Here is a 23,296-nt window from a genome sequence, read left to right as displayed (position 1 = left end):
GATCCATGGTACAGAGCCTAGCAATCTCATCTGGGAACCTGATCTAATAAACAGAATTTGGATCATGCCACAGAAAATGATGCTCAACTTAAACATTTGGAGTTTAAATGTTGCCTTCATGTACTTCAGGCGCCCACTTAAGCCTCAAGCCTGGAGCCATAGAGGTCTGTGTTCCACTGCGCTTTGCCCCACTGCTGCCTGGAGTTTTTCCGGACGCTTGACATCCGTGAGCCTGAACATAGTGGAGACATGGATTCAGAGAAGGTCAAAGAGGCCAAAGATGAAGATCCCAACTGGAAACTCGAAAATTTTAGGTAGATTCTGCTCGGCTAACAATTTCAGACGCCCTGCCAAATGAATTTCTGCGCAATATGTAAATTAGTACAAGAAAAACACAAGAAAAACACATGGATAGGGCGATGAGCACGTCAATATAATACGTTGGGACTATATCACTATCCACGCAAAAGATCTTCCTCTTGCACAGGATAAACCTCCTTAATCTTCTCCGGCGCAAAATCACGATTCAACCGTTCCACGAATCGCTCCACAAAGCTATTAGCGACTTCATCAACAGTGAGACCTGGAACCCCAACTCCCTCCAAGCTAGTCGCTTCCTTGCCCTCCAGTCCACAGGCAACAATTTGTTTTAAGAACCACATTGGTTCATTGGTGACATTAAGCCCAACTCCAAAGCTACTAATATTGCGTCGCAAGTGAACTCCAACAGCTGTGATCTTCTTTGCGGCTGGTCCATCCTGGACCCAGACTCCTGGGTCTGCAGTGGTGAAACCTTTGACACCGTATTGCTTCAATACATCGATAACACTGTTCTCAAGAACGCGAATATGGCACCGAGGTGTTAGGCCTAGGCGTCGGAGATCAAGAATTGTGTATGCGACCATCTGCCCAGGGCCATGGTATGTCGTTTGGCCACCACGGAGAGTTGGGTGGTATTCAGCTTTTGGAACATTGCTTGAACCAGAGGGTGTAAGTAAACCGCGAATCGGTTCTAGCGGTGGAGGCAGGGAGAGGTTGGATGCAGAAAGGGAGCAGGTATTGGAGGGTGGGAGGTCGCGGCGACCGGTGGTGTAGACTGGATTGGGGCTAAAGGTGATAATAGTAGGGTCTGGTGGTGGTGCATTCCCAGGGATTATAGGCTCTGTTTGAGAAGATATTGAGCCTGAGAGCTTTTTATGCGTGAGGAATCGGCTCGTAAGAGCTTGTTGGAGTTCGGAGACGCGCGCAAAGGGCGTAGTGTGAGGGAGGTGGAGGTGGGCGAGTCTCATTGTGGGCTGAGGATCAAGGATTGCGGATATTTCAAGAATTAGATTGTTTCAACCGCAATGAGTAGTAGGCATAGTATGCATTGACTGGAAATCTGGAAATCTGGGCGATTGAGTTTCCCTCGGAGTTGTGAAGTCATGAAGGTGCGGAGAAGCTATCGATAAGATAAGGCTACCCAGGTGTTCTACAGTATTCTCACAAAGAAATTTGAACTCGCTACGGACTACTGAGTCGATATTCTACAAGAAAAGAGATTATTCGATTGAACCGTTCATTGCTGCTATGCTATTCTTTCATGTATTAAGACAATTGGATCTGCCTCTAGAGATTTCATAGTTCATCTAGAAGCAAGTAAAAGGTACAAGAATCAAGACACCAACGCCATGCCACATTAAAACACTAAAACAATATGCAGAAAGCAAAAAGCTTTCATAAAAAATCGTGTATCGTTAGGCGCGTAAATTTGAATGCTTTATTCAAGGAATTTTAGATGTACAGCGATGGTCTTACTCATCGTAGAGATCCATGTCGCCGCTGCCATCCTCCATCTCTGCAAGAGCATCATCAGAGTCCATCATGTCCTCATCGCCATCTGAATCAGTGTCATCCAGTTCGTGGTTGGGGAGCACATCAATGCGACCATCGATGAGGACAACTCGAGCCACCTCACCATCCTGGATGCTGCCGCGCAGAATGAGAACAGCAAGACGATTAAGCACCTCCTTCTCAATGATCCGACCGAGAGGACGGGCACCATAGGCGGGCGAGTAGCCGGAAGCACCAAGATAGTCTTTGACTTCTTCAGTGCATTTGATAAGAACGTTGCGATCATTGTGTTCGAGTCGCTTTTGGATCTCGTCGAGACGGAGGTCAACGATCTTGCGGATTTCGCGTCGAGTAAGGCGGTTGAAAATGACAGTGCTGGAGATACGGTTCAGGAACTCCGGAAGGAAGTAGTTGCGCAGAGCGCCCATCACCAGCTCCCGGGTTTGAGGGTCAATGCGACCGTCCTTAGTTGTGGGTCGAGCCAGGAACTCGGCACCCAGGTTGGAGGTCATAACGACAATGCAGTTCTTGGCATCAACAATGCGACCTTGACCATCAGTGATACGTCCATCATCCATAAGCTGGAGGAGAACAGTAAGAACTTCCTTGGCGGCCTTTTCGACTTCATCAAAGAGAAGAATGGAGAATGGGCGACGACGCAGGCTCTCTGTAAGTTGACCACCAGCATCGTGACCAACATAGCCGGGAGGTGCACCAATCATTCGGCTTAGCGAGTGGCGCTCCTGGTATTCAGACATGTCAAAGCGAATCATCGACTTGGGGTCGTCGAAAAGGAACTCGGCAAGGGCTTTAGTGAGAAGTGTCTTTCCGGTACCCGATGGACCGCAGAATAAGAAGCTGGGAGGGGCGTTCGGATTGCTTAGGCCAGAGCGCTGAAGTCGGATCGCGTTGGAGACCGAGACAACAGCTTCCTTTTGTCCAACCACAAGCTTGCCCAGGTACTTTTCCATGTTGAGCAACTTGTCCTTTTCGGTAGTCTTGAGTCGAGTAACCGGGATACCAGTCCAGCGAGCAACGATCTCGTTAATCTGGTCAGGACCGACGGCATCAGCAAGCAGAGCTTCACCAGCCTCTCCATGATTGGCGCGACGTTCAGCATCTGCTCTGGCACGATCAATCTCAAGACGTTCAATAAGAGCCTTGGTCTCAGGAATGGCGTAGTATTCGAGATCGGCAGCAGTCACGGTGTCACCAGAGCGCTCTGCTTCATCACGCTTGACCTTGAGGGAGTCCAACTTGATCTTGGCATCTTGAACCTCCTTGCTGCGCTGCTTCTCGCTTTCGTACTTCTCTCGCATGGGACGTAGCTCTTCGGCAACATTGGCAGCTTCTTGTTTGGCAGCTTCCAGTCGGCTCTTAGAGGCGTCATCCTTTTCACGCTCCAGTGCATGGATTTCGATCTGAAGCTGGCGCAACTTGCGCTCGAGGGTGTCTAGGGCCTCGGGCTCGGATTCTCGGGTCACACGAACGGCAGCAGCAGCTTCATCAATTAGATCAACAGCGGAATCAGGAAGGCGACGCGCAGTCAAATATCGGGATGCCAGAGTGGCGGCGGTGACAATGGCACCATCAAGAATATTGACACCGTGGTGAACCTCGTACTTCTCCTTCAAACCACGCAGAATTGAGATCGTCTCCGGCACAGAGGGTTCCTTGACGAGGACTTGCTGGAATCGACGCTCGAAGGCCTGGTCCTTCTCAATGTACTTGCGGTATTCACTCAGGGTAGTCGCACCGATACAGTGCAGCTGTCCACGAGCCAACATTGGCTTGAGAAGGTTTGCTGCATCCATACCACCCTCACCACTGGATCCAGCACCCATGAGAAGATGAATTTCGTCAACGAAAAGAACAACTGTGTCCTTGGAGTCTTCGATCTCTTTGAGGACGCCCTTCATTCGTTCTTCAAACTCGCCACGGAACTTGCTACCAGCCACCAAAGAGCCGACATCGAGAGAAAGGAGTCGGCACTGGGCGAGGTTGGCTGGAATATCCGCGTTGACAATGCGGCGAGCTAGTCCCTCAACGATGGTAGTCTTACCCACACCGGGTTCACCAATGAGGACTGGGTTGTTCTTGGTTCGTCGACTCAGAATACGAATAACACGGCGGATTTCCTCTTCACGACCAATAACGGGGTCGATCTTTCCCTCGCGCGCCAGTGAAGTCATATCAATGGTAAACTTCTTCAGGTTCTCATTTTCACTCTCTGAGTCCGCAGTCTTGGAGTCCACACGCTTGGTACCACGAATTTGTTGAACAGCGGTATCGATCAATTTGACATTGGGGATATTGGCATCGGCCAAAGCGCGTTGGACCTGTGAGTCTTGACAGGCAGCTTGAATCAAGTGATCAATAGCTACGAAACTATCCTTCTGTGTTTTGGATAAATCGGTAGCCGATCGGATCACCTTGGCGAGCGCTGGAGAGACGCTGACAGACTCTGGAGGAGGATCTTGGCTGGGCAGGCGGACCAGTAGTTTCATGAGGGACCGATCCAACAGTTGCGGGTCACCATGTGCTTTCTCCACCACCTGGCGAAATAGTGGGATCGAAGCAGAATCGTGTGAGGAATGGCCGACTGGTTGCTGGTCTCCATTGTCGTCTTGGGAAGGGTTAAGCAGGGCAACTGCGAGGTGAATCGGGAGGAGTTGGGAGTGGGCGTATTGTTCGGCCAACGCGCTGGAATCCAGCAAGGCCTTGTTAGCCCGGTCTGTGAATTGGGCGCCGTTCATTGTGAACGGGAATGTATTTGTACGATCAGTTAGGAAGTAAGTCGTAAAGGCGCGTAAAGTGGGATATTGAGCTGAAAAATAGGATCAGTCAAGTGAGTGTAGTCAGGTGGAAGAAAAAAACAACACAACAAGGTCTATGATGCAAGTTTAATATACTTGGGCTGCCCACTTGATTAGATGGTCCTGCCACCTTCATGACGCCACTACCAACTTCCACCGCCTTCCAGAAACTACTAGAAAAATCACCTGACAGCTCAACCACGTGAGAGGCTTCCATGGATTCTGCAGATTGTGATTGGTTTAAATGAGCAGATGTGGGCCTGTCACTTCCTAATTAGGAAGGCTATTTACATTTGGGCATCTATAGAATGTGTTTCTTATACTGGATTAATAGTCATCTTATTAGGTCCAAATCGAAGAATGAATTTGATGTTGTAACTAAAAATTACTATGTGGATGCCTAATCGGTCTAATCGCCTGGCAAAGTTCATACTAGCTACTAGGTTGTGAGGCTCCATCCCAGTTTACCCATGGTATCTCTCATGCACCCAAGCTTCTAGGTTAGATGCCCAACGTACATGTCGCTCAGGCTGCAGGCCCGAATCATCACTATCTGACTGATCAAATCCATTATTCGAGCCGGGAATCTCCACTCGAGTTCTAATAGTCCCTCGGCAAAGTGGGCAGGAGTTCGATCGTCGGAGCCATTGAGCAATACATCCAGTATGGAACATGTGTTCACAATGAAGAACAGCGACTATCTCATTCAGTTCCAGGGGGTTGAGGCAAATAGGGCACTCCATTGCAGAGTCAATCATTTGTTGATCAACTTCCTTCGCAGGCAGATCATAAATCATAGACACCCGAGAGTAATAAGTATCTTGATCACCACCTTGGCCCGAGCTTTGCTGCGTACTAATTGTTAGCCGTGATGCAGTTAGCTGTAGGTTTTCCAGACGACGGATGTCGCGTTGTAGTGAGTAAGTAAAAGTGTTCACATCACGCTGGAACTGTTCAATATCGGGGACTTCCCGTTGCAACACTTCATTTAATCCGGTCAACTCACGATGTTCCTCGAGATTACGCCGGGCTCGCTGAATTTCTTCACCAAAAGCTTCCATAAAACTGTGAATGTGTCGAAGCTCTTCAAGTTCCTCATCCTCTAGAGACATTGGGAGTTCGAGCGGATCATCTTCTAGATCAGACATGGTAAAAATATCAACAAATCTCAAGTAGGTGCTGGTGGTTGGGACTCAAGAGGTCCTAACTCTTCAAGGTTGTAAGAACTGGAGACTGGCGTACTTACAAGTCAAAATGCTTTAATGCTGTAGTCTGGAATCCTTGGAGACTCGGTGATGGATTGAAAAAGTCTTCGAATAGGTGAGCGGGAACGGAAGCTTTATATGCAATGATTTTTGGCGGCTCCAGGAATTTTGGATAGTAAAGATAAATTCATTGTTATTATTTTGGGTCGAGGTTATTCAAATGTTGGCTCCATTAGTATTCAAGAACAATGATAGCAAAGAGAATATAAATAGAATACCTGATCAAAGACTTTGTATAGATCCAAGGGTCATTGTCACCTCATTTTGAAGTTGCACATGTTTAGCATGCCATTGTGATTACTTTGATCATGAAAAGGGTCTTCATATGCTTGGACCAACTTGAATGCCTTTGAACTTGCTCTTTTAGTCGGCTAATCAGAAACTTGTAACTTTCTTTGAAATTGGAATGAGTCAATCATTGAAAGAAATAATCCCATCTAGGCAACCACCAACATTGAATAATAGTCTAATAATGATATGATTCCAACTAAGAAATCAAGTCACTGCATATCAAGCCTGTTATACTCAAGTTATACTATGTGGGGCGATCGGTCCACATTCCACGTATAGGGTTCTGCAGTACGATGAGATCACCAATCTGTAATTGCACATCTTCAGGGGAATTCTAAGTGTGATTCTATTATGAATAATAATCATTGTATAGATAATTCAAATGTTAAAAAAGGAGTAGATCATGCAATGTCTTTAGCTAAGCATATCATATAGTGTCTGTGCTAGGTCGCGTGGTGTTAAGTCATGACATCATTTCGGTCCGCCTCCACCCGCTCTAGCCTCTAGTATTTCCGGTTGATTGCCCGATGATGTTGACCGAAGTACCCTTATTCGGATGAACAAGAATGATTAGAGCACCTGGGCAGCAAACTTGGACCAAGCTCTTTAGTGGTAGGTTCAGTGGTGGCGTATCAGAGTATGCTCACGGGCAACCGGGATACCCCATTATGAGGTCATGGTTCTAACAAGTAAGAAAGAAGAGTACGACGTAGTAAGCATGAACTTAATCAAGATACTTTCTTACACCTTACTTGATCTCACAACTCAGGACTAGCTTAAAAGCCTACTTCTTACCCCTCTCCTACTGTTACCCCTCACATACTCTCCTGACAATCTCGTCTTACGTCCTACAACTCTTCTTTCGAACAAAACCAAACGACATTTACCATGCCTATTCCCGTTCCCAAATCAGATAGCCTCAAGGACCTCCTTAGCCTGAAGGGCAAGGTGGTCGTCATTACTGGTGCCTCTGGATCCCGCGGTATGGGTATTGAGGCTGCTCGCGGCTGTGCCGAGATGGGCGCCGACCTCGCCATCACCTACTCCTCTCGTCCAGAGGGCGGCGAAAAGAACGCCAAGGAACTTGCGGAGACCTACGGAGTGAAGGTTAAGGCCTACAAGTGCGACGTTGGCAACTGGGAAAGCGTGCAGAGCCTCGTCAACGAGACCATTAAGGAATTCGGAAAGATCGACGCCTTTATCGCCAACGCCGGCCGCACTGCTAACAGCGGTATTCTTGATGGCTCCGTGCAGGACTGGAACGAAGTCATCCAGACCGATCTGAATGGTACTTTCCACTGCGCCAAGGCCGTCGGCGCACACTTCAAGCAGCGCGGCACTGGCAGCTTCGTCATTACCTCCTCTATGTCCGGTCACATCGCCAACTTCCCTCAGGAACAAACCTCATACAACGTTGCTAAGGCTGGGTGTATCCACATGGCTCGCTCTCTTGCAAATGAATGGCGCGACTTCGCTCGTGTGAACAGCATTTCACCTGGATACATCGACACTGGTCTTTCTGATTTTGTTGAGCAGAAGACTCAGGACCTCTGGAACTCTATGATCCCTATGGGTCGCAATGGACAGGCTAAGGAGCTGAAGGGTGCCTACGTTTACTTGGTTAGCGACGCTAGCACTTATATGACCGGTAACGACCTCATCATTGATGGCGGTTACTGCGTGCGGTAAACGATTTATTGTATATAAAACCTTTGACTTCTATGGTTGGCACTACCATATTCGAGGACACAAATTGCTACTGAATAATGAATGAACAAAAGCAATTAATTTGAACCATCCTGACCTTAAATAAACTATTCCTAAATAACCTCAGTCGAATTGAAATTCAAGTAGCGATTGGAAAGCTCCATCTTTAGCCCCTGAAGTAACACCTACCAGGTTAAATCTTTGACTGACCTGTTTGACAAGCTGGACGTAGTCATTCAGCGTGCGCTCGTGGGCGTTGTGAGCAGTCATAATAAATTGATCTTCAATTCTGTCCTCAGGTTAGACACACTGGATCCTGGAACTCTCGAAAAGAAGCTCATACAGTATCATCTTACTTGCCAGGGTATTGAGTCGTTGTGCCGGTGGATCTGGCAGTAGTCCTTCGCTTATAAAAACCCTGGCCCCGGGTTCAAGCGCAACAAGAAGAGCTTTCAAGATGGCGATGGAGTCTTGATCATTCCAATCGTGGAGAACGTGACGCAAAATATAGCACTCTGCCCGCACTGGCTGACCTTCGAAGAAATTGTGTTTTTGGAAGGCTATGCGCGATCGTGTTTCATCGTCTAGAAGCTTCTGTGATTGGGTTTTGCCCAATTCCAATGCGCTCGAGTCGTTGTCCTGAACAATAAACTGTGCATACGGTGCCAAGGGAGCAATGGCCATGACAGTATGACCAGAAGATCCACCGACCTTGAAGTAAATCAGTACTCAGTTCGTTTCAAGTATCAGAATAGAAGAAAAATACTATACATACATCAACGAGGGTCTTGGATCCAAGACTCGCCCAATCCCAAGCTGCACGTAGACGGTCCATCGACCACATCGGCGTATGCGCCCGACCCATAAGGAAGTTATGGTATTTCGCATTGAGCTCTTTGGAATGGGTCATATAGTCGAAGAAGTCTTCCTCGGTATTGAATGAGAAGCCGAAGCTAGTTTTGGGAACATTCTTCCCTTCTGCCCGTAAAGCCAAGTATTTGGGTGTTTTAGTTAATACGCCCCCAGTCCACTCAGCACTGAAACAAAGCACATTGCGCAAATGAGTGTCTGTATCTAAAGCAGTTGATAAAGCAGAATGTGAAATGGTATTCGGTGTGGGCTCTTGGAAGATTCCATTGGAAATGGCGAATCGGAGAGTGCGTCTGAGATCATCTTCGGGCAGATTCACCTTGGTAGAAAGCGCAGATATCTCAATTGACGAGTCAAGCGGGACATTTTGAGGTATCTCGAAACGAATTAAGAGTTCAATATTTGCTGTATTTGCTCCCTATCAGAATCATTAGTTGTAGATCAATCAGAAGGTATTGAACTGCTTACCGATAATGCCAAGCTAAGAAGATACTCTGAAGGCATCATTACCAGCTGTAAAAGCTCGTTTGTTGCTTGAATGAGCTCATTCCGAGTTGTCACAATACTAGCAGATGATGAATTGGACCTGATCGTTCCGTCGAGAATTGGAGGATCGCCATTTTTCGCTGCAAGTCTAGACAGAGCTTTTGCCTTTGCATAGATAATAGAGCCTAGCCATTCCAGAGATAAGTCTGACATTCTGTCGCAATAGCCGCATAGAGCTATGAATAGATTTTGGTGATGCAAATAGTGCATTCACTTAGAGGATATTGACAGGATTTCTTGTCCTTTTAATCCCATCTACTATTGGTTCTTGACTCCCGAGGTCATCTATGTAGTCCGTTCTTAGTATTCGACTACATAATCTGCATTCGTATAACATGGAGTAGCATCTTAATTGGATCTATGAGTATCAGGTTATACAAAGAGAGTAATACGTGGAAATAGTTCAAGGCAATCCTGCAGATCTGTATTTGCTCATCCCTGTTCCGAGCAGTCATAATAATACTCAAGTACTAGCACATGTGCACTTTGCCAAGGCAGCGGCATTTTCTTTCAAATAAGTGAAAGAAACTTGTATTGATGTTGATTATTATTCCATTGGCTAAGAAACATTGAAGGAGACATGCATACACATTTGAAACAAAGACACACACACCTACGCAAAATAAGCAACCATAAAGATCTGATTCATATCCTTAACAAAGAGATTCAGAGACATGATAGAACAAAGAGACAAAGAGAGAAAGACCATACACAATAGGTAGTATACCATTATTTAGATTACCTTGTTTTTAGTGAATTCTAAGAAAATTTTTACGCCTACAGTATAAACACGAGATATTCTCCAGTTCATCTTCTTGGTCCACACATGTGCATGATTGATTCAAGTTGACAAAAGAAAAGTAATGAGTTCCACCTCCTCAGAATCATTATCAACCAATGCCTCGAAAATGCCAAATGCTAGTTTCTCCAAGAGATTTGTGGTGGATGCAGTTCGGCCCGAGGCGAAAGGATACCCTCATTCAGTAACTGAACTGACACGAGGTGAAATGGTCCGCCTGACAGAGGCTCTGCACACCCAAATGGGTGAAAGTTCACGCCGTACCATTGCTCAAGCCCAAGGATTCATTCAAGACCTTCCAAAAAGACTTCGCGCCAAACGGATATCTCTGGCAACCTTGGGACTCAAAGCCATCTGTATCTGCGATCTACACCGGCCCATGAATGCAGAACTCCTGGAACACACCCTGTATCTTATCCAGCGAGAAGTGACAACCTGTCTTCGACCATTTGATGATTACCCAAATCAAGTCTTCCTCGCAGATACAGCAGTTCTGGACCGCCTTCGAGCAATCCGGGGATGTGGATTAGGCCTGTGGTAGACCTCCCTGTTATGCCAGGTCTGTGGCCATATCAAATTGACCAATGTGCAGGATGTATGCTATCCCGCGTGGTATCCAGCAAAGACACGCTCTGCAACCTGCGTGCCACCTTAATCAGTCGCACCCATGTTCGTAAAAACCATCGGCCACGCCGATTGATGGCATTTATTGAAGAATCTATTAACCGCTTCTCTGAGGAAGAAGCTACGTCCCTTATCAGTACCGCCAGTACTTATGCATATGGGTTGAAGAAGGCACGAACGGCCTGCACAAGGGTTAGCGACAGACATATCCATCGGGGGAAGCCCAGCAGACATTGCCGACCCGGCAGAAACTATGAATACACTCAGGCAGGTGATTCCACTGATATTGTAGAGGCTGTGTCATTGTTGAACATTTCCTCAAGTTCAAAGCAGCCCGTTTCGTCTCACAGTCAAACCCCTTCACAACTTAAGGCGGAAAATCTGAATCACAGGCTAACGGACTTACACAGTGAATTAGATACACATATCCCGTACCGATGCTCTTCGGTAAATGTGACGAGGCGTGATCTTCAGCAGCCTATACCAACAGACTTGGATGTGACTACAGAGGAGGAACTCAAGTGTAGAGATGAGGAAACACTTGTTGATGTACTTGAATTTATCGGGGATGAAACTTTGGTCAATGCAGATTCATGCTCAGATTGTTCCGATTTTGATTGTGATTGCGCAAACGCGAACTTTATTGAAGAATATTATTTGAACCGAGAAAAGAATGTGAGTTGATAAAGGTTGGGTGTTCTGGGGTTGCTATTTGGACTGGAAACGCGGAATGGCTACCTAGGATTGTTTGTATGGGGCTTGATGCTGTATGACTCTACCTAGCCGATCAATACCCTCGAGAGTTTTCGTCGATTTTGGGATAGATAGACCTCGTTTTCTACTTCCAAGGTTGGGTTACAGTGGTTTTTTCCATAGACTATATTTTTCTCTTATTTATTAGATCTAAACATGCACATGTGAATATATCCCGCTTTATTTAGCTATCTCTTACTTCTACTTTAGATATCTTTCACTTTAGATATCTGTACTAGGGTTTCCAGTTGCCTATATCTAACTATTTAACAGGTAGCCATCCCCTCCAGCACTTGAGGTAAAACATCCTGATGTCCCTGTCTGAGAGGATGTGGACACATCTAGCCAAGCACTCGCGTGCTGAGGATACCTCTCCAAATTTCAAATGCTCGCTGCTTCACTGGCAGTGCCGCGCGAAGCGCGGCGTGAAGACTTGTAGATCAATCAAGCCAAACACATCAAAGGTGATATTTTTTGACCGCATTAATCGATGTAGAATTAAAAGAGTAGGTTCAGTCTGACATGACGAGCGCTTGGGTGTACTGGTAGTCTCTTGCACTTCTAGTAAATCAATATCTGCATATTCCAAGGCTCCGAAAACACATTTATTCCATTTTTGCAATAGAGAAAGGAAACCCCAGTGGGTCTTTAGCCTTGTCTGCGAAATTATCGGATTGATTAATGTTTTTCGAGCGATCATCGGGGTGGGGACATGATATGCACTACCAGTGGCTTACTCGCACGCACCACATGGCCTCCCTTGATCATAACTTCTCTGCGTCACCCCTTTCTTCCTTTATTTCTCACTCATTCTTACCTTCTCAGTGTCAAGAAACCATGCCTTTCAACGAGACCAAGATCGAGATCGCTGCGCCGCCTGCCAGGGTGCGAGAAATTGTGAGTACAACCCCTCCAAGCAAGGTCGAACGTACATACTAACCATTTCTAGCTGTTAGATTTCTCAGCTTACGCCGAATGGCACACGGAATGGATAAAGGGAATTGAGATTCAAGAGAAGGAAAAAACCAGCGCATCTCTTACTACAGGAGACAAGTTGCAGGTCAACATCGAAGGGTGTAACTTTGTTGCAGACATCCTGGTAGGCTCAATACCAATGTCGAAAAAAAGACGTTACTAATGCCCGCTGAATCTGCAGGAAAACACAGAGAATCTATTCTCATGGCAGGGTCCCCCCAGTATTCACGATCGCTGGGTTGCATACATTTCATATTGAGCCTACGGAAGACGGTACAGGCACTATATTCACTCAGTCAGAGACATCGAAGGGATTGATGTCTTTCCTTCTTAGTCCCTCGATACTTGGAAAGAAGTTGCGAGCGGACTATGAAGTCTTCAATCGGGATTTGAAAGCCCGCGCAGAGGCTTAAACCTAATATCGGAGCTTGTCCCTTGATCTGGCGTCATAGATGTGGAGACCAGTGTTGTTGTTAATGTTGTTACCCACACGCCATATTTTGTTTATTGTGCACGCACATTGTCTACCTTCGATATCCTGGATTTTGGACTCGAGTTGTTTTTGAAATACCTAGTCAAAGTTTTTTGAGCACAAATAGTGCTATGATCTATGGAAACTCACGCATAATTGCTCCTGCATCTATTTTTGAGTAAAGGACATCTGCATATGATTATCATCAACTTGAAGTATGCGCGATCGCACCAATAATTTTCAAGGCAGCATTGTACAGTTTGGGATATGGCCCCCAAATTATAACTCCACTCTTCCAACCATTGTTTTGGATACGGGTCGCTGATCAATTTCGCGAATTTGTGAAACATCGTAGGTTTGAGGAGTGTTTTGATTTCAGGGAAGATCTGGTGATACCGTCATACTGGATTCCCTTGGAGTTGACTTCAAATGAAGGGGAAGTAGAAACAGCTAATGAAAAGGGGAATGAATAACATCTATCATTTTTTATAGAAGATGAAAGAAGTTGTGGTTGACCAAATGTCCAACTTGAAGTTCCCTGTATCAAGTCGGTGTAGTAATCTAGCGACGTCACCCGTGTCTCTGCAGAACTGCTTAGCGTCGCAGCATCGCGGATTACTCGCGCGGATGATATAACAGGAAATACAGTAACACGAATGGGCCTTGATTTGGCAAACTGAGGGGGGAATAAGAAAGAGTTGTCAGCGATTCAAGTTTCATTCTTTGATCAATTCGGCAAAGAATTGACAGGTTTCAATAAATCATGAGCATTGATTGACTGGAGCTGGAGTCCGTTGAGATCGAGATCGCTGTTCAACTTCCAAGGCCCATTTCAATGTGCAGCCTTATGATTATGGCATCAAAATATGACTAAGCCCCACGGACCACACCATGCCGATTCTGCCATATTTCCCGGGCGGTGAGGTATACACTTACCCGCAATGTCCTAATTGGGAATCTTGAAATTAAGAACTGAAAAGTCAAAATTGTTGGGATTAAAAGGTAAAAATCTCATTTCAAATCTCGATTACTGCATTATATCGAAGGCAAAGGAGCTGATCAGATTTCTAGCTGGAAACTAATCCTTTGCTGTTGGGATTTTGGAGCGACGGAGAATGATTGAGGTTCAAAGCGTTGGCAATGCCAACGAACCTATGCATGATGCCGAAAAAGATGCAGCTTTAGCTGTGGTAGGCGACTTTGCGCATGAGATTGATCCAATCGTTGCCAAAATAGTGCTACGGAAAATTGATCTTTACTTTATGCCTGCAATGTTGATCGGTATGTTCATTCTACTCTAAGATGTTCCATATAACCCAACTGACTGGTAATTCTAGGCTATGGTATTGTTTACTGGGATAAAGTATGAGTTTCAATCAAAACTCTTCCTGCAGCGATGAATACTAATGATTTCTCAGGCTATTCTGGGCAGTGCATCTCTTTTTGGTATGACCACCGACTTAGGATTGTCGGTTGTGGACTATTCAACAACCCCGGCGACAACTGATACGTCCCGCCTTAGTTGGGCAACCTCCATCTTCTACTTTGGAATGCTTGCTGGTCTGTACCCTATGACTTTGGTATTGCAAAGGTTCAACCTACGCTATGTATTTGGCCCTGTTGTTTTACTCTGGGCCATTACTTGCGCTTCAACAGCCGGTGTGACATCCTGGAAGGGATTGTATGTGCAGCGATTCTTCCTCGGTATGTGATTTTCCTTCCCTGCTGACTGAAGAGTTAAGAACATCTTTATCTGACTTTTCAAAGGTGTCATCGAGAGTGTCATTCCAACTGGCTTCATGACTATTGTCAGTGGTTATTACACTCAAGAAGAGCAAACTCTCAGACAGGCTTGGTGGTTCTCCGGAACTGGATGGTTCACCATCATCGGTGGTGCTTTGAACTACGGATTTGGTCAAATCACATCTGGTGCTCTCACCAGCTGGCAGTACATCTACATCTTCGCCGGTGCACTTACCTTCTTGTTTGGTATTTGGTGTTGCACCATGCCAAACTCTCCTGTTACCGCATGGTTCCTCACTCCCGAGGAACGGGTGGTTGCTGTAGAGCGCCTTCGAAGGGGTCAGACGGGTGTTCGATGCCAACAGATCAAGATGGATCAAGTCAAAGAGGCATTCACGGATGCTAAGGTCTATCTGGTCGCTATCATGATGGGGGCAGCGTGAGTCCTCTTAAGATTTCTCAAATTTTTCGTTCTGCAAGCTAACATCTACAGGTACACTATCAACGGAGCCGTTTCTGGATTCGGGCCGCTCATTGTAGCCACCTTTGGCTATGATACCCTTGACTCGATCCTTTTCCAGTTCCCTGTGGGTGGAGTGTGTCTCATCTTCATTCCTTTGTGTGGATACATTCCCACCATCATACCCAACACACGTATCATCATGCTTATTGCGTGCTGTCTTCCCGTCATTGCTGGTTGTACTATGATCTGGAAATCCCAATGGGGATACCACCCAGCTACTCCGGTCGCTGGTTATGCTCTCGCTGGTTTCTTTGGCCCGGTCGTCAGTCTTATTATTACAATCGGTGCCAGTAACGTTGCTGGAGCTACCAAGAAAACCATCATGGCTGCGACCACCTTTGTGGCGTACACCGTTGGAAACATTATTGGGCCTCAGCTGATCAAGAGCAGCACGAAGGCCCAGCATTATCCTGAGTTGTGGAAAGGTATGATTATTTGGTAAGTCGCCTTCTTAAATTGAAACATTTCACCTTGCCTAAATCTAACACAAATTAGCTATTGCATTACTATTGCAGCGGCGGTTGCGTTGTATACCATTCTGTGGAGAGAAAACCGTCGCCGTGATGAAATGGAGCTTGACGAGGTGCTGCGAGACAAGATTGCTTTCGACGATCTTACGGACAAGCAAAACCCGTTCTTCAGATATGTTCTGTGAGAAGATCATCGGAGCTGGATGAATCTGCAGCATCTCCGGGTTCGAATTTTACGTGAGCCAAACATTCAACCCGTGTCCGTTTATCTCTGATCCTTTTCTGGAGGTGGATCAGACTAATGACCAAAACATCAAAAGCCTGAAGGCATCCTGTGTATATACGTATAAAGATACATGAAAATATTTCACCTCATCCTGCGATATCATCGATTCACTTCCAAGGTTAGATACAACATAGTTTTTATTCAAATGTTCAGTCCCTTGTCCATTCATCTCAACATAGCCAGCGCTTTGGTCAAACCACTCGATCATCAGGAAAACCCTGGCAAGGTCATCGTGCCGTATCCGAGTCGTGTCATAAGATCGTCCCTTGATAAGCCAATCTGCAGCTTCAGACGGATTCTAATTCTTGTCGCCCCATAAATATACGACACCCTGCTAGTATTATCTAGCCCGATCACGTTAGAGTGTTGCGGAATCTTAACATTTGAAGATTCCGTATTTTTTTACCCCGCAGAATCCTGGCTCTTATAGTAGTCCAGTTTCCCTTAAGATGAAACAATTCATTGAAGTCGTATCGAACATCATTCGGAGACGATGGAAGATTCAAAATCTTGTTCAGTGTCGGGCGACGCGGTTATATCCCGCAATCCAGAATTTGAGATTACATGGGAGGATGGCGACCCTGAGAATCCCCGAAATTGGTCAGTTTGGTATAGAAGCTTTATTGTGTTCGCCATGTCGTTTTCGACGACTATTGTGTATGTTTCCAAGGTTTCTTTCATTTGAATGTTCTCTTTTTTGCTTTTTTTCGGAGAATTTTGACTATTCTCCGAGTGGTTAAATTTTCCAGGAAATCATTGACAAGTTCTAGTGTGATCTACACCACAATGTATACATCGGGTACCGAAGGCATCCAGAAAGATTTCAACATTTCATCTGATATAGTTGTGCTTTTGGGTCTCACTACAAATCTCTTTGGTCTCGCAATAGGTTCTGTCATTCTTTCTTCACTGTCCGAGGTATATGGACGGCGACTTGTCTACCTAGTCTCGGTGACCTTATTCGCCCTTATGATTTTGCCCGTGGCTTTAGCAAAGAATATTGAGGCAGTCCTGATATGCAGATTCTTTGCTGGTTTTTTTGGAGGTGCCTGGATTGCAAGTGCCCCAGGAAGTGTTACTGATGTAACGGATGATGAATATCGTGCTCTCGCCTTGAGCTGTTGGAGTCTTGGAACAATGAATGGTCCAGTGCTCGGTATGCTTTCGTTCACTATGAAATTCAATTCAGTATCTGACGAGTCGACTGCAGGTCCCATAATTGGTGGTTTCGTCTACCAGTATCTTGGTTGGCGATGGATAAACTGGGTTGTCTTGATATGCTCTGGAGTCTCATTTGTCCTCATGTTCTTTGTCAAAGAAACTTATGCGCCAGCGCTTCTTCGACAACGAGCGCGAAAACGGCAACAGGAAACTGGTGATCAAAGATGGTGGTGTCGTTTTGATCATGAAGAGACCGGTCTTCAAATTCTGAAAACAAACTTGATCAGACCATTACGAATGACCGTATCTGAGCCAATTTGGTAAAATGTCTCTTTCTTCTCGAGTCAGTCCACAAGCTAACCTTTCATCAACAGTATATTCTGGAATCTCTACGTCGGTGTTGTTTATGCGGTACTATTCCTATGCTTTGTCGCATATCCGATCGTATTCGAACAGCTTAGAGGCTGGACTCCCGGTATCGCTGGGCTCGCTTATTGTGGCATTGGAACAGGGACCGCAGTTGCAGTGTCCATCGAACCATTGATCAGACGGATAATTCAAAGACATCCAAAAGATCCCGTCACTGGTCGTCCACCTCCAGAGGCTGCTGTCTTTGCTGTTTGTGTTGGTAGTCTCATGATTCCCATTGCAGAATTCTGGTTTGCGTGGACTGCGCGACCACCAGTTCACTGGATCTGCCCAATCCTTGCGGGTCTTCCTTTTGGATTCGGAAATGGTTTAGTATTCATCTATGCGACGAACTATCTGGCTGGGAGTTATACTGTCTACGCAGCCTCATCCCTTTCTGGGAACTCGATTATTCGGTATGGTCTTGCGGGTGTCCTCCCTCTTGCTGGGAATAAAATGTATGATACGCTGGGTCCGGAGTGGGCTGGAACAATGCTGGCTCTGATTGAGGTGGTTTTGATTCCTATCCCTTTTATCTTTTATAAATATGGTCACAAGATTAGAATGCGCAGTCCCATGATTATGAAAGGGATCCGCTAGATAGAGATGGCAGCTCAAACATGCCAATGGATTTACAGTTACTGGAAGGGAGTACTACTAATAGATGCAAATTTAATTTGGATGGGATTGAGCTTGAGATCAATATAATGGAAACATCTTTGTAGAATTTGACGTAGGTAAAATCTATGCTGACTTTTCATTCTTTCTAGTTTTCGAATTCATACGTGTAACCATCCCGAGGTCAGTCCCACACCGGAGGCAAGGGGGCGTCAAGGCCATTCACAAAAAGCGACTGCAGCCATTCCATTCCCCCATTGATCATCTCTCCCGTGAATGACATATCCAGGTCTTCAAGCTCCACTGGTTCATTGTCTGCTTTATGAGTGTCAGATGAGGCGCCATGAGGTCGTACCATGTCAGGAGCAACTGCTTCCATTTGCCGACTGGAGCCGAATGACACATTCTCGCGTCCACTTCCGTTGAGATCAGGTCCTCTGTCAACAGCTGAATTGTTTGTTGCGTTTTGAACATGCGCGTGTGGCTCAAAGCGATACGCAGAATATGTGGGATCGGGAATTGCAGACGACAGCGGTCTTCTTTGACTTGCTATGCCATTCATCGAGTGAGCTGGTTGACAGTCACCTCTGCTTGTGTCAATTCTTGATAGAGCCTCACGGTCGCTTTGGTTCTCAACGGATGCCACAGTCGCTGAAATGGAGCCAGACCCCGATGTAATCAAGGTGGATAATGGGAGTGGTTGTCGAGTAACAAATCCTTCCAAATTTGGATTTTGGCTGCTCATATTGTCTCTGAACCGATCTCCAGACAAATTTATGGTCACATCTGCCATTTGATTGAGCTTCCATACAGTTCTTACCATTTTGCCTGAGACCCATGTTTTGCGACAGTGTTCCCACAGTGATCGGGCAGCACGTAGGGTGAGTTCACCATACTCCGATTTGAATGATGGCTGTCTAATTATCAACCCCAAAGCGATGATCGTCGCATTGGTGATATAATGTAGAAAGGGAAAAGTGTGTTTGGGATGTTGCTCCGGCATGCTGTTGAAATCACTGAATATGCTTTGCGCCAATCGCATGCATATGACTTCATTTTTGATAGCTTCTGGGGCGGGTTGATCGGGACTCCAGACCTTTTGGAGCATGGGTTTCCGGACTAACAAGTACAGGGAGGACCATCTCTACCAAATTCAAGTTGTCAGCAAGTAAGTCCAGATGAATATAGGAGGCCAGGTTGGAGACAGGACGTACTATACGCATGATAGATCGTTGTTTGACTTGCCACCAGGACAAATGTCCAGCTTTTTTTTCTGATGGATTACAAGGATCATATGCAAATTCGTTCCGAATGCCTCTCTGTGACTGGGTAATAAGATGCTCCAGGTACTCATTCAAAAGAGGACTGGGTGTCGACTCTGATGTTGCCGCGCCATAGAGGGCCTCCCAGACCTTCCCAACCACCCTAGAATAGCTTGCCATGGCAACTAAGTAATGAACCGAAGTTATCTCGGGTCCAGGCAACTCCATGTTTCCCAGACTTGCCGTATCCGAAACACTCTGGGATCTAGTGAGCCATTCATCACTTACGTTTTGAGGCAGGCCAACATCCACGTTGACATCCTGAATAAGGAATGGACGACCGGTTTCGATGGCAAGTCTTCTATCCATAAGATAGAGACACCACCATAAACGACGAGATAATTCGGCCTGGAAAGGATTCATGGACGCAACCACTCGGTCCCTCTGGAGGCCAATATGGTGTGCGTGAGATATAGAAAGGGCAATTACCTTTTCAGCGGAGCCATGAGCATCCAGTCGGAAAAGATACACAACCTAGGGATTGGGATGGTCAGTGATGAATCCGCAAAAACCGACTCAATTGTGCAGTCTTACCATGAGGAGATACGTCTGAAGTACAAATATTTGATCTGTACACTGACGAAACCCATCCAACAGATCCCCGAAAATATCTCGCGCCGCATTGTACAAGCTCCAGCCTGCAGAATATCGACTCTCTTCATGTTCAACACGGGATGATTCGACACATCTTCCATTGGCAAGACATAATAGAATATGCGCAAGCTGGACTCTTTTGATACCGCTTTTCTCTCCACTATCAATATTTTCACCAAGGGAAGTCTCCCACACATCTTCATACAACTTCCACAGACTGGGCAAGTGAAGAAATGGCACTAAGATATGTACCTCGTCGCAAAAGGTCTGCAGAAGTTCATTCCACTGCTCTTTATCCGGCACCAATCCACTTTCATCGAGAACTCGTCGGAACAAGCTTGTTTGTGACTCATGTCGATGGCCACGTCGAATTTCCGGTGATGGTGTTAGACATGACCTAAACGGGTAGCTTGGTGACGCAGATCTCAGTCTCGGATACTGTACACCCATCTGCTCTAGCCGGTTCTCGACAACAGACATATTATGTGTGATCGATGTCTCTCCAGAAAATGTTGGAACCTTTTCAGATACACCAACTTGCATGGCTCCCGGGCCGAATGCTCGTCTTTCCTCGGGATCCGGGATATCTCGGTGGGAATCTTGCTGCACGACATCTGGAGAACGAACTTCTGGAGTTTTCATATGACTTAGTCGCTGCTCAATCCTACTCAATCGAGAAGCAAGATCCCTGCCAGTGCGCGTGCTCTCGTTGCGATCTGCTAGAGATCTCCATCTCCCACGCATGTCAGTTCCACTACTCCGACATTCGACTCCTTTGGCAATGCAGGTTCGACATGGTGAATCGCCATCACACTTATTCCCAGGTGGTACATTCAATTAGTTCAAGATGTACCAAAAAGGGATTTCCCGGAAACCTACTTTGATTTTTCGCTTTTTACATTGGTCGCTTTCGAATGCCAGTCAGTCCCGGATATCATCCATGTTAGGTGCAACCTTTGCATACCATGCTTTTGAAACATATTTCGCCCGTTTTGCTCGCTTACTCGGAGGAGATGAGCCTCCGTCCTCATCGGCACTCTCCGGCATCATATTAATTGTCTCTGATCTTCGCATATTTGACAAAGATACCGAGGTGAACGGCTACGCGGAATTCATGTGGAGAGCCATTGGAGCTATGTGGGTCCAACGGAATTATCGGAATCTTCGAACGGTGGAGCCAAGAATACGAAAAGAATGAGAGAATAACTTGAAGATACGCGATATTTCATTTTCTTCACTCGAAAAAGTCCTTCTCGAATAAACCCTAGCGAGAAAATTCAAAGGCCCAGGCTGTACTAGTATCAGTCTGGTATATGGGGAATGTCAACGAGTTACCAGAGTAGGTATGCGAGACAATTCCACGGTCGCTCGGGGAGTCCACTTCTTCCCATACTGATGTACCAGCAAATCCCCAAGTCTGAATGTCAATTGTTCCCGAAGATGGAAGTCCAACAGCATCCATGTTGTCCACAGTAATCTGCCAAGTACCCTCTGTGATCCGGACTCCACAAAGAATGCGGACCTTGTCGGAATCAACAGTGGCGTATACATCCATCAAGCGATCGCCGGTACCAGTAGTATTCAGTCGTTCGCCGGTCATGTTGAGGTTGTAGTATTTGTATACTTGGTACTCCGGAGCTGCAACGTAGTCGGTGTCGGTACAGGTAGTTGGGTCTGAGACCTTGGTGAGAAGGTTGGCGAACAGGTCATGCAGAACGCAGAGAGACTGCCAGTTTCCACGAAGACCGTATGCATCGTATCTTTCCAGTCGAGAGATCCACCAAGCTGCGCCAGCTGGGATTTGCTCGTCGAATGTGGCATATTCGTTGATGTTGATCTGTCGCTCTGGAAGACCATAGGTCTTCAGAAGAGCTGCCAATGAGACGTTTGTATTCTGGAGATCATCGTAGAAGTCATCTGGTGACCCTTCCAAATGGTAGGCATATTGGTCTGGAATGGTGTCATTTCCAGCAATCTGAGAGAGCCAATTTGTCCACCAGGTATTTGTAGCCTCGGGCATGTTAGCTAGCGTTGGTCCCGAGATCAAGACTTTGTCAAAGTCCGAGTCCTCCCTGTACATGACATATTTAGTCTATGTTCCATTTATATCGGAGGTCAAATTAATTACCTGAGAATATTGTTTGTCCGAATGTATAGATCAATCCATTGTTGCTGGCTTCGTGCCCAAAACGAGCTCCCGTCCGGCTCATTCCAGGTATCCCAAACAAGGCCCTCGAGCGCATTGTTCGATTTGAGGTCGCTCATCAAGGTTTTCACGAAGAGGTCGTAGTTTGTCCAGTCACCATCGTCACCAGGCCAAACAGTCGACGAGTTCGCATGATCAGTGCCCCAAATATCGTGCGGGAGGAGGATGAAATCAGCGCCGTACTTCCGGGAAGTTTCATAGTTGGACAGGGTTGAGTTGAGACGACCATAGTACTCATTCAATCCCCAGATCCAGCCTCGATCCGGAGCCTCGAGTTGTGCTCCACCGGCTCGACCATAGCGAAATCCCATATCCTCGTACCAATGGTCGGGGACTTGGTCAAGTGTATCAGGGATACCATAGATAAATCCAGAAGCCCAGTGATAAGGCGCGCCTCTTGACACGGCAAGATTCACTGTAGCAGTAATATCATCTGCCTGTGCCAGCGATGCGACCGCGATTAATGATAAAAGCCCCGTGGTGAACATCTTGAAAGGTAGTTCAATGGGAATGATTTCGCGTGACAAGGCCGATCATGATGGCGAGAATAACGTCTCCTTTTATCCCCATCCAGAAACACCGGAGCTCCGTTTCCCCCTCCTGAACTGGGCATATTTGATTTCCATTTTCCGGTGATTCGTGACTGTCTCTCCCCCACAAGTTGAGAAGTGTGGGGAGTGCGGAGCTCCGGGTTACTTGTAAGTTGAGCGAAGTTTACCCGCCTGAAGAAAATCAGCCCAGGAGGCGTTCTGCAGCCCCGCGTTGATCGAACTTCTCCCCGGATTTTGATCCGCGAGACATCTTGAACTCGTCTTTTCTCCGGTGGGGAGAATATCATGATCACCCTTGTCTTAACCCTTTATAGAATTATTCCGGTGGATTTTAATTGCATTTGAAGTCTGGTCCTCATCTCCGCGCCATGTGGATTGTCTATAGTACTACTCGAGTCCCTCAGAGGATACCCTCAAGCCGGAAGCGCGCGATCCGGACATGGACTGGTGAGAAAGTCGGCAA

General features: G+C 46.3%; 12 protein-coding genes across 12 annotated transcripts; 5 read left to right on the top strand and 7 right to left on the bottom strand.

Annotated features, from left to right (window-relative positions):
* Positions 1–455: 455 nt before the first annotated feature.
* Positions 456–1,289, bottom strand: N7483_000085 (lipoyl(octanoyl) transferase LIP2; the record flags this gene model as incomplete). Its single annotated transcript, XM_057083523.1, has 1 exon — positions 456–1,289. The coding sequence occupies one exon, from the start codon at positions 1,287–1,289 to the stop codon at positions 456–458; it is 834 nt and encodes a 277-aa protein (XP_056949672.1).
* Positions 1,290–1,793: 504 nt separating this feature from the next.
* Positions 1,794–4,589, bottom strand: N7483_000084 (ATP-dependent Clp protease ATP-binding subunit; the record flags this gene model as incomplete). The annotated part of the gene is made up of 1 exon (XM_057083522.1): positions 1,794–4,589. The coding sequence occupies one exon, from the start codon at positions 4,587–4,589 to the stop codon at positions 1,794–1,796; it is 2,796 nt and encodes a 931-aa protein (XP_056949671.1).
* A 524-nt stretch (positions 4,590–5,113) lies between these two features.
* On the bottom strand, positions 5,114–5,797 carry N7483_000083 (uncharacterized protein; the record flags this gene model as incomplete). Its single annotated transcript, XM_057083521.1, has 1 exon — positions 5,114–5,797. One exon carries the CDS (start codon positions 5,795–5,797, stop codon positions 5,114–5,116), a length of 684 nt encoding a protein of 227 aa, XP_056949670.1.
* Positions 5,798–7,093: 1,296 nt separating this feature from the next.
* Positions 7,094–7,894, top strand: N7483_000082 (SDR family oxidoreductase; the record flags this gene model as incomplete). Its single annotated transcript, XM_057083520.1, has 1 exon — positions 7,094–7,894. The coding sequence occupies one exon, from the start codon at positions 7,094–7,096 to the stop codon at positions 7,892–7,894; it is 801 nt and encodes a 266-aa protein (XP_056949669.1).
* A 141-nt stretch (positions 7,895–8,035) lies between these two features.
* Positions 8,036–9,481, bottom strand: N7483_000081 (uncharacterized protein; the record flags this gene model as incomplete). The annotated part of the gene is made up of 4 exons (XM_057083519.1): positions 8,036–8,201; positions 8,256–8,623; positions 8,688–9,200; positions 9,251–9,481. The coding sequence occupies 4 exons, from the start codon at positions 9,479–9,481 to the stop codon at positions 8,036–8,038; spliced, it is 1,278 nt and encodes a 425-aa protein (XP_056949668.1).
* A 755-nt stretch (positions 9,482–10,236) lies between these two features.
* N7483_000080 (uncharacterized protein) lies at positions 10,237–10,668 on the top strand (the record flags this gene model as incomplete). Its single annotated transcript, XM_057083518.1, has 1 exon — positions 10,237–10,668. One exon carries the CDS (start codon positions 10,237–10,239, stop codon positions 10,666–10,668), a length of 432 nt encoding a protein of 143 aa, XP_056949667.1.
* A 1,517-nt stretch (positions 10,669–12,185) lies between these two features.
* N7483_000079 (SRPBCC domain-containing protein) lies at positions 12,186–12,892 on the top strand (the record flags this gene model as incomplete). The annotated part of the gene is made up of 3 exons (XM_057083517.1): positions 12,186–12,401; positions 12,454–12,620; positions 12,661–12,892. 3 exons carry the CDS (start codon positions 12,186–12,188, stop codon positions 12,890–12,892), a joined length of 615 nt encoding a protein of 204 aa, XP_056949666.1.
* A 1,174-nt stretch (positions 12,893–14,066) lies between these two features.
* N7483_000078 (putative MFS transporter) lies at positions 14,067–15,872 on the top strand (the record flags this gene model as incomplete). Its single annotated transcript, XM_057083516.1, has 6 exons — positions 14,067–14,232; positions 14,289–14,314; positions 14,370–14,655; positions 14,719–15,133; positions 15,188–15,655; positions 15,713–15,872. 6 exons carry the CDS (start codon positions 14,067–14,069, stop codon positions 15,870–15,872), a joined length of 1,521 nt encoding a protein of 506 aa, XP_056949665.1.
* Positions 15,873–16,759: 887 nt separating this feature from the next.
* On the top strand, positions 16,760–18,142 carry N7483_000077 (MFS transporter; the record flags this gene model as incomplete). Its single annotated transcript, XM_057083515.1, has 2 exons — positions 16,760–17,364; positions 17,509–18,142. The coding sequence occupies 2 exons, from the start codon at positions 16,760–16,762 to the stop codon at positions 18,140–18,142; spliced, it is 1,239 nt and encodes a 412-aa protein (XP_056949664.1).
* A 202-nt stretch (positions 18,143–18,344) lies between these two features.
* On the bottom strand, positions 18,345–21,123 carry N7483_000076 (Zn(II)2Cys6 transcription factor; the record flags this gene model as incomplete). The annotated part of the gene is made up of 5 exons (XM_057083514.1): positions 18,345–19,304; positions 19,375–19,956; positions 20,017–20,889; positions 20,956–20,983; positions 21,041–21,123. 5 exons carry the CDS (start codon positions 21,121–21,123, stop codon positions 18,345–18,347), a joined length of 2,526 nt encoding a protein of 841 aa, XP_056949663.1.
* Positions 21,124–21,340: 217 nt separating this feature from the next.
* N7483_000075 (uncharacterized protein) lies at positions 21,341–22,096 on the bottom strand (the record flags this gene model as incomplete). Its single annotated transcript, XM_057083513.1, has 1 exon — positions 21,341–22,096. The coding sequence occupies one exon, from the start codon at positions 22,094–22,096 to the stop codon at positions 21,341–21,343; it is 756 nt and encodes a 251-aa protein (XP_056949662.1).
* Positions 22,097–22,200: 104 nt separating this feature from the next.
* Positions 22,201–22,770, bottom strand: N7483_000074 (uncharacterized protein; the record flags this gene model as incomplete). The annotated part of the gene is made up of 1 exon (XM_057083512.1): positions 22,201–22,770. The coding sequence occupies one exon, from the start codon at positions 22,768–22,770 to the stop codon at positions 22,201–22,203; it is 570 nt and encodes a 189-aa protein (XP_056949661.1).
* Between the last annotated feature and the right edge of the window lie 526 nt (positions 22,771–23,296).

The sequence above is a fragment of the Penicillium malachiteum genome, assembly GCF_028827825.1.
Source record: "Penicillium malachiteum strain IBT 17515 chromosome Unknown utg000001l:1.0-8184562.0:1.0-8186909.0, whole genome shotgun sequence".
NCBI lineage: Eukaryota > Fungi > Ascomycota > Eurotiomycetes > Eurotiales > Aspergillaceae > Penicillium > Penicillium malachiteum.
The sequence above is the reverse complement of the archived record's forward strand: the minus strand, read 5'-3'. Positions and strand labels throughout refer to the sequence as shown.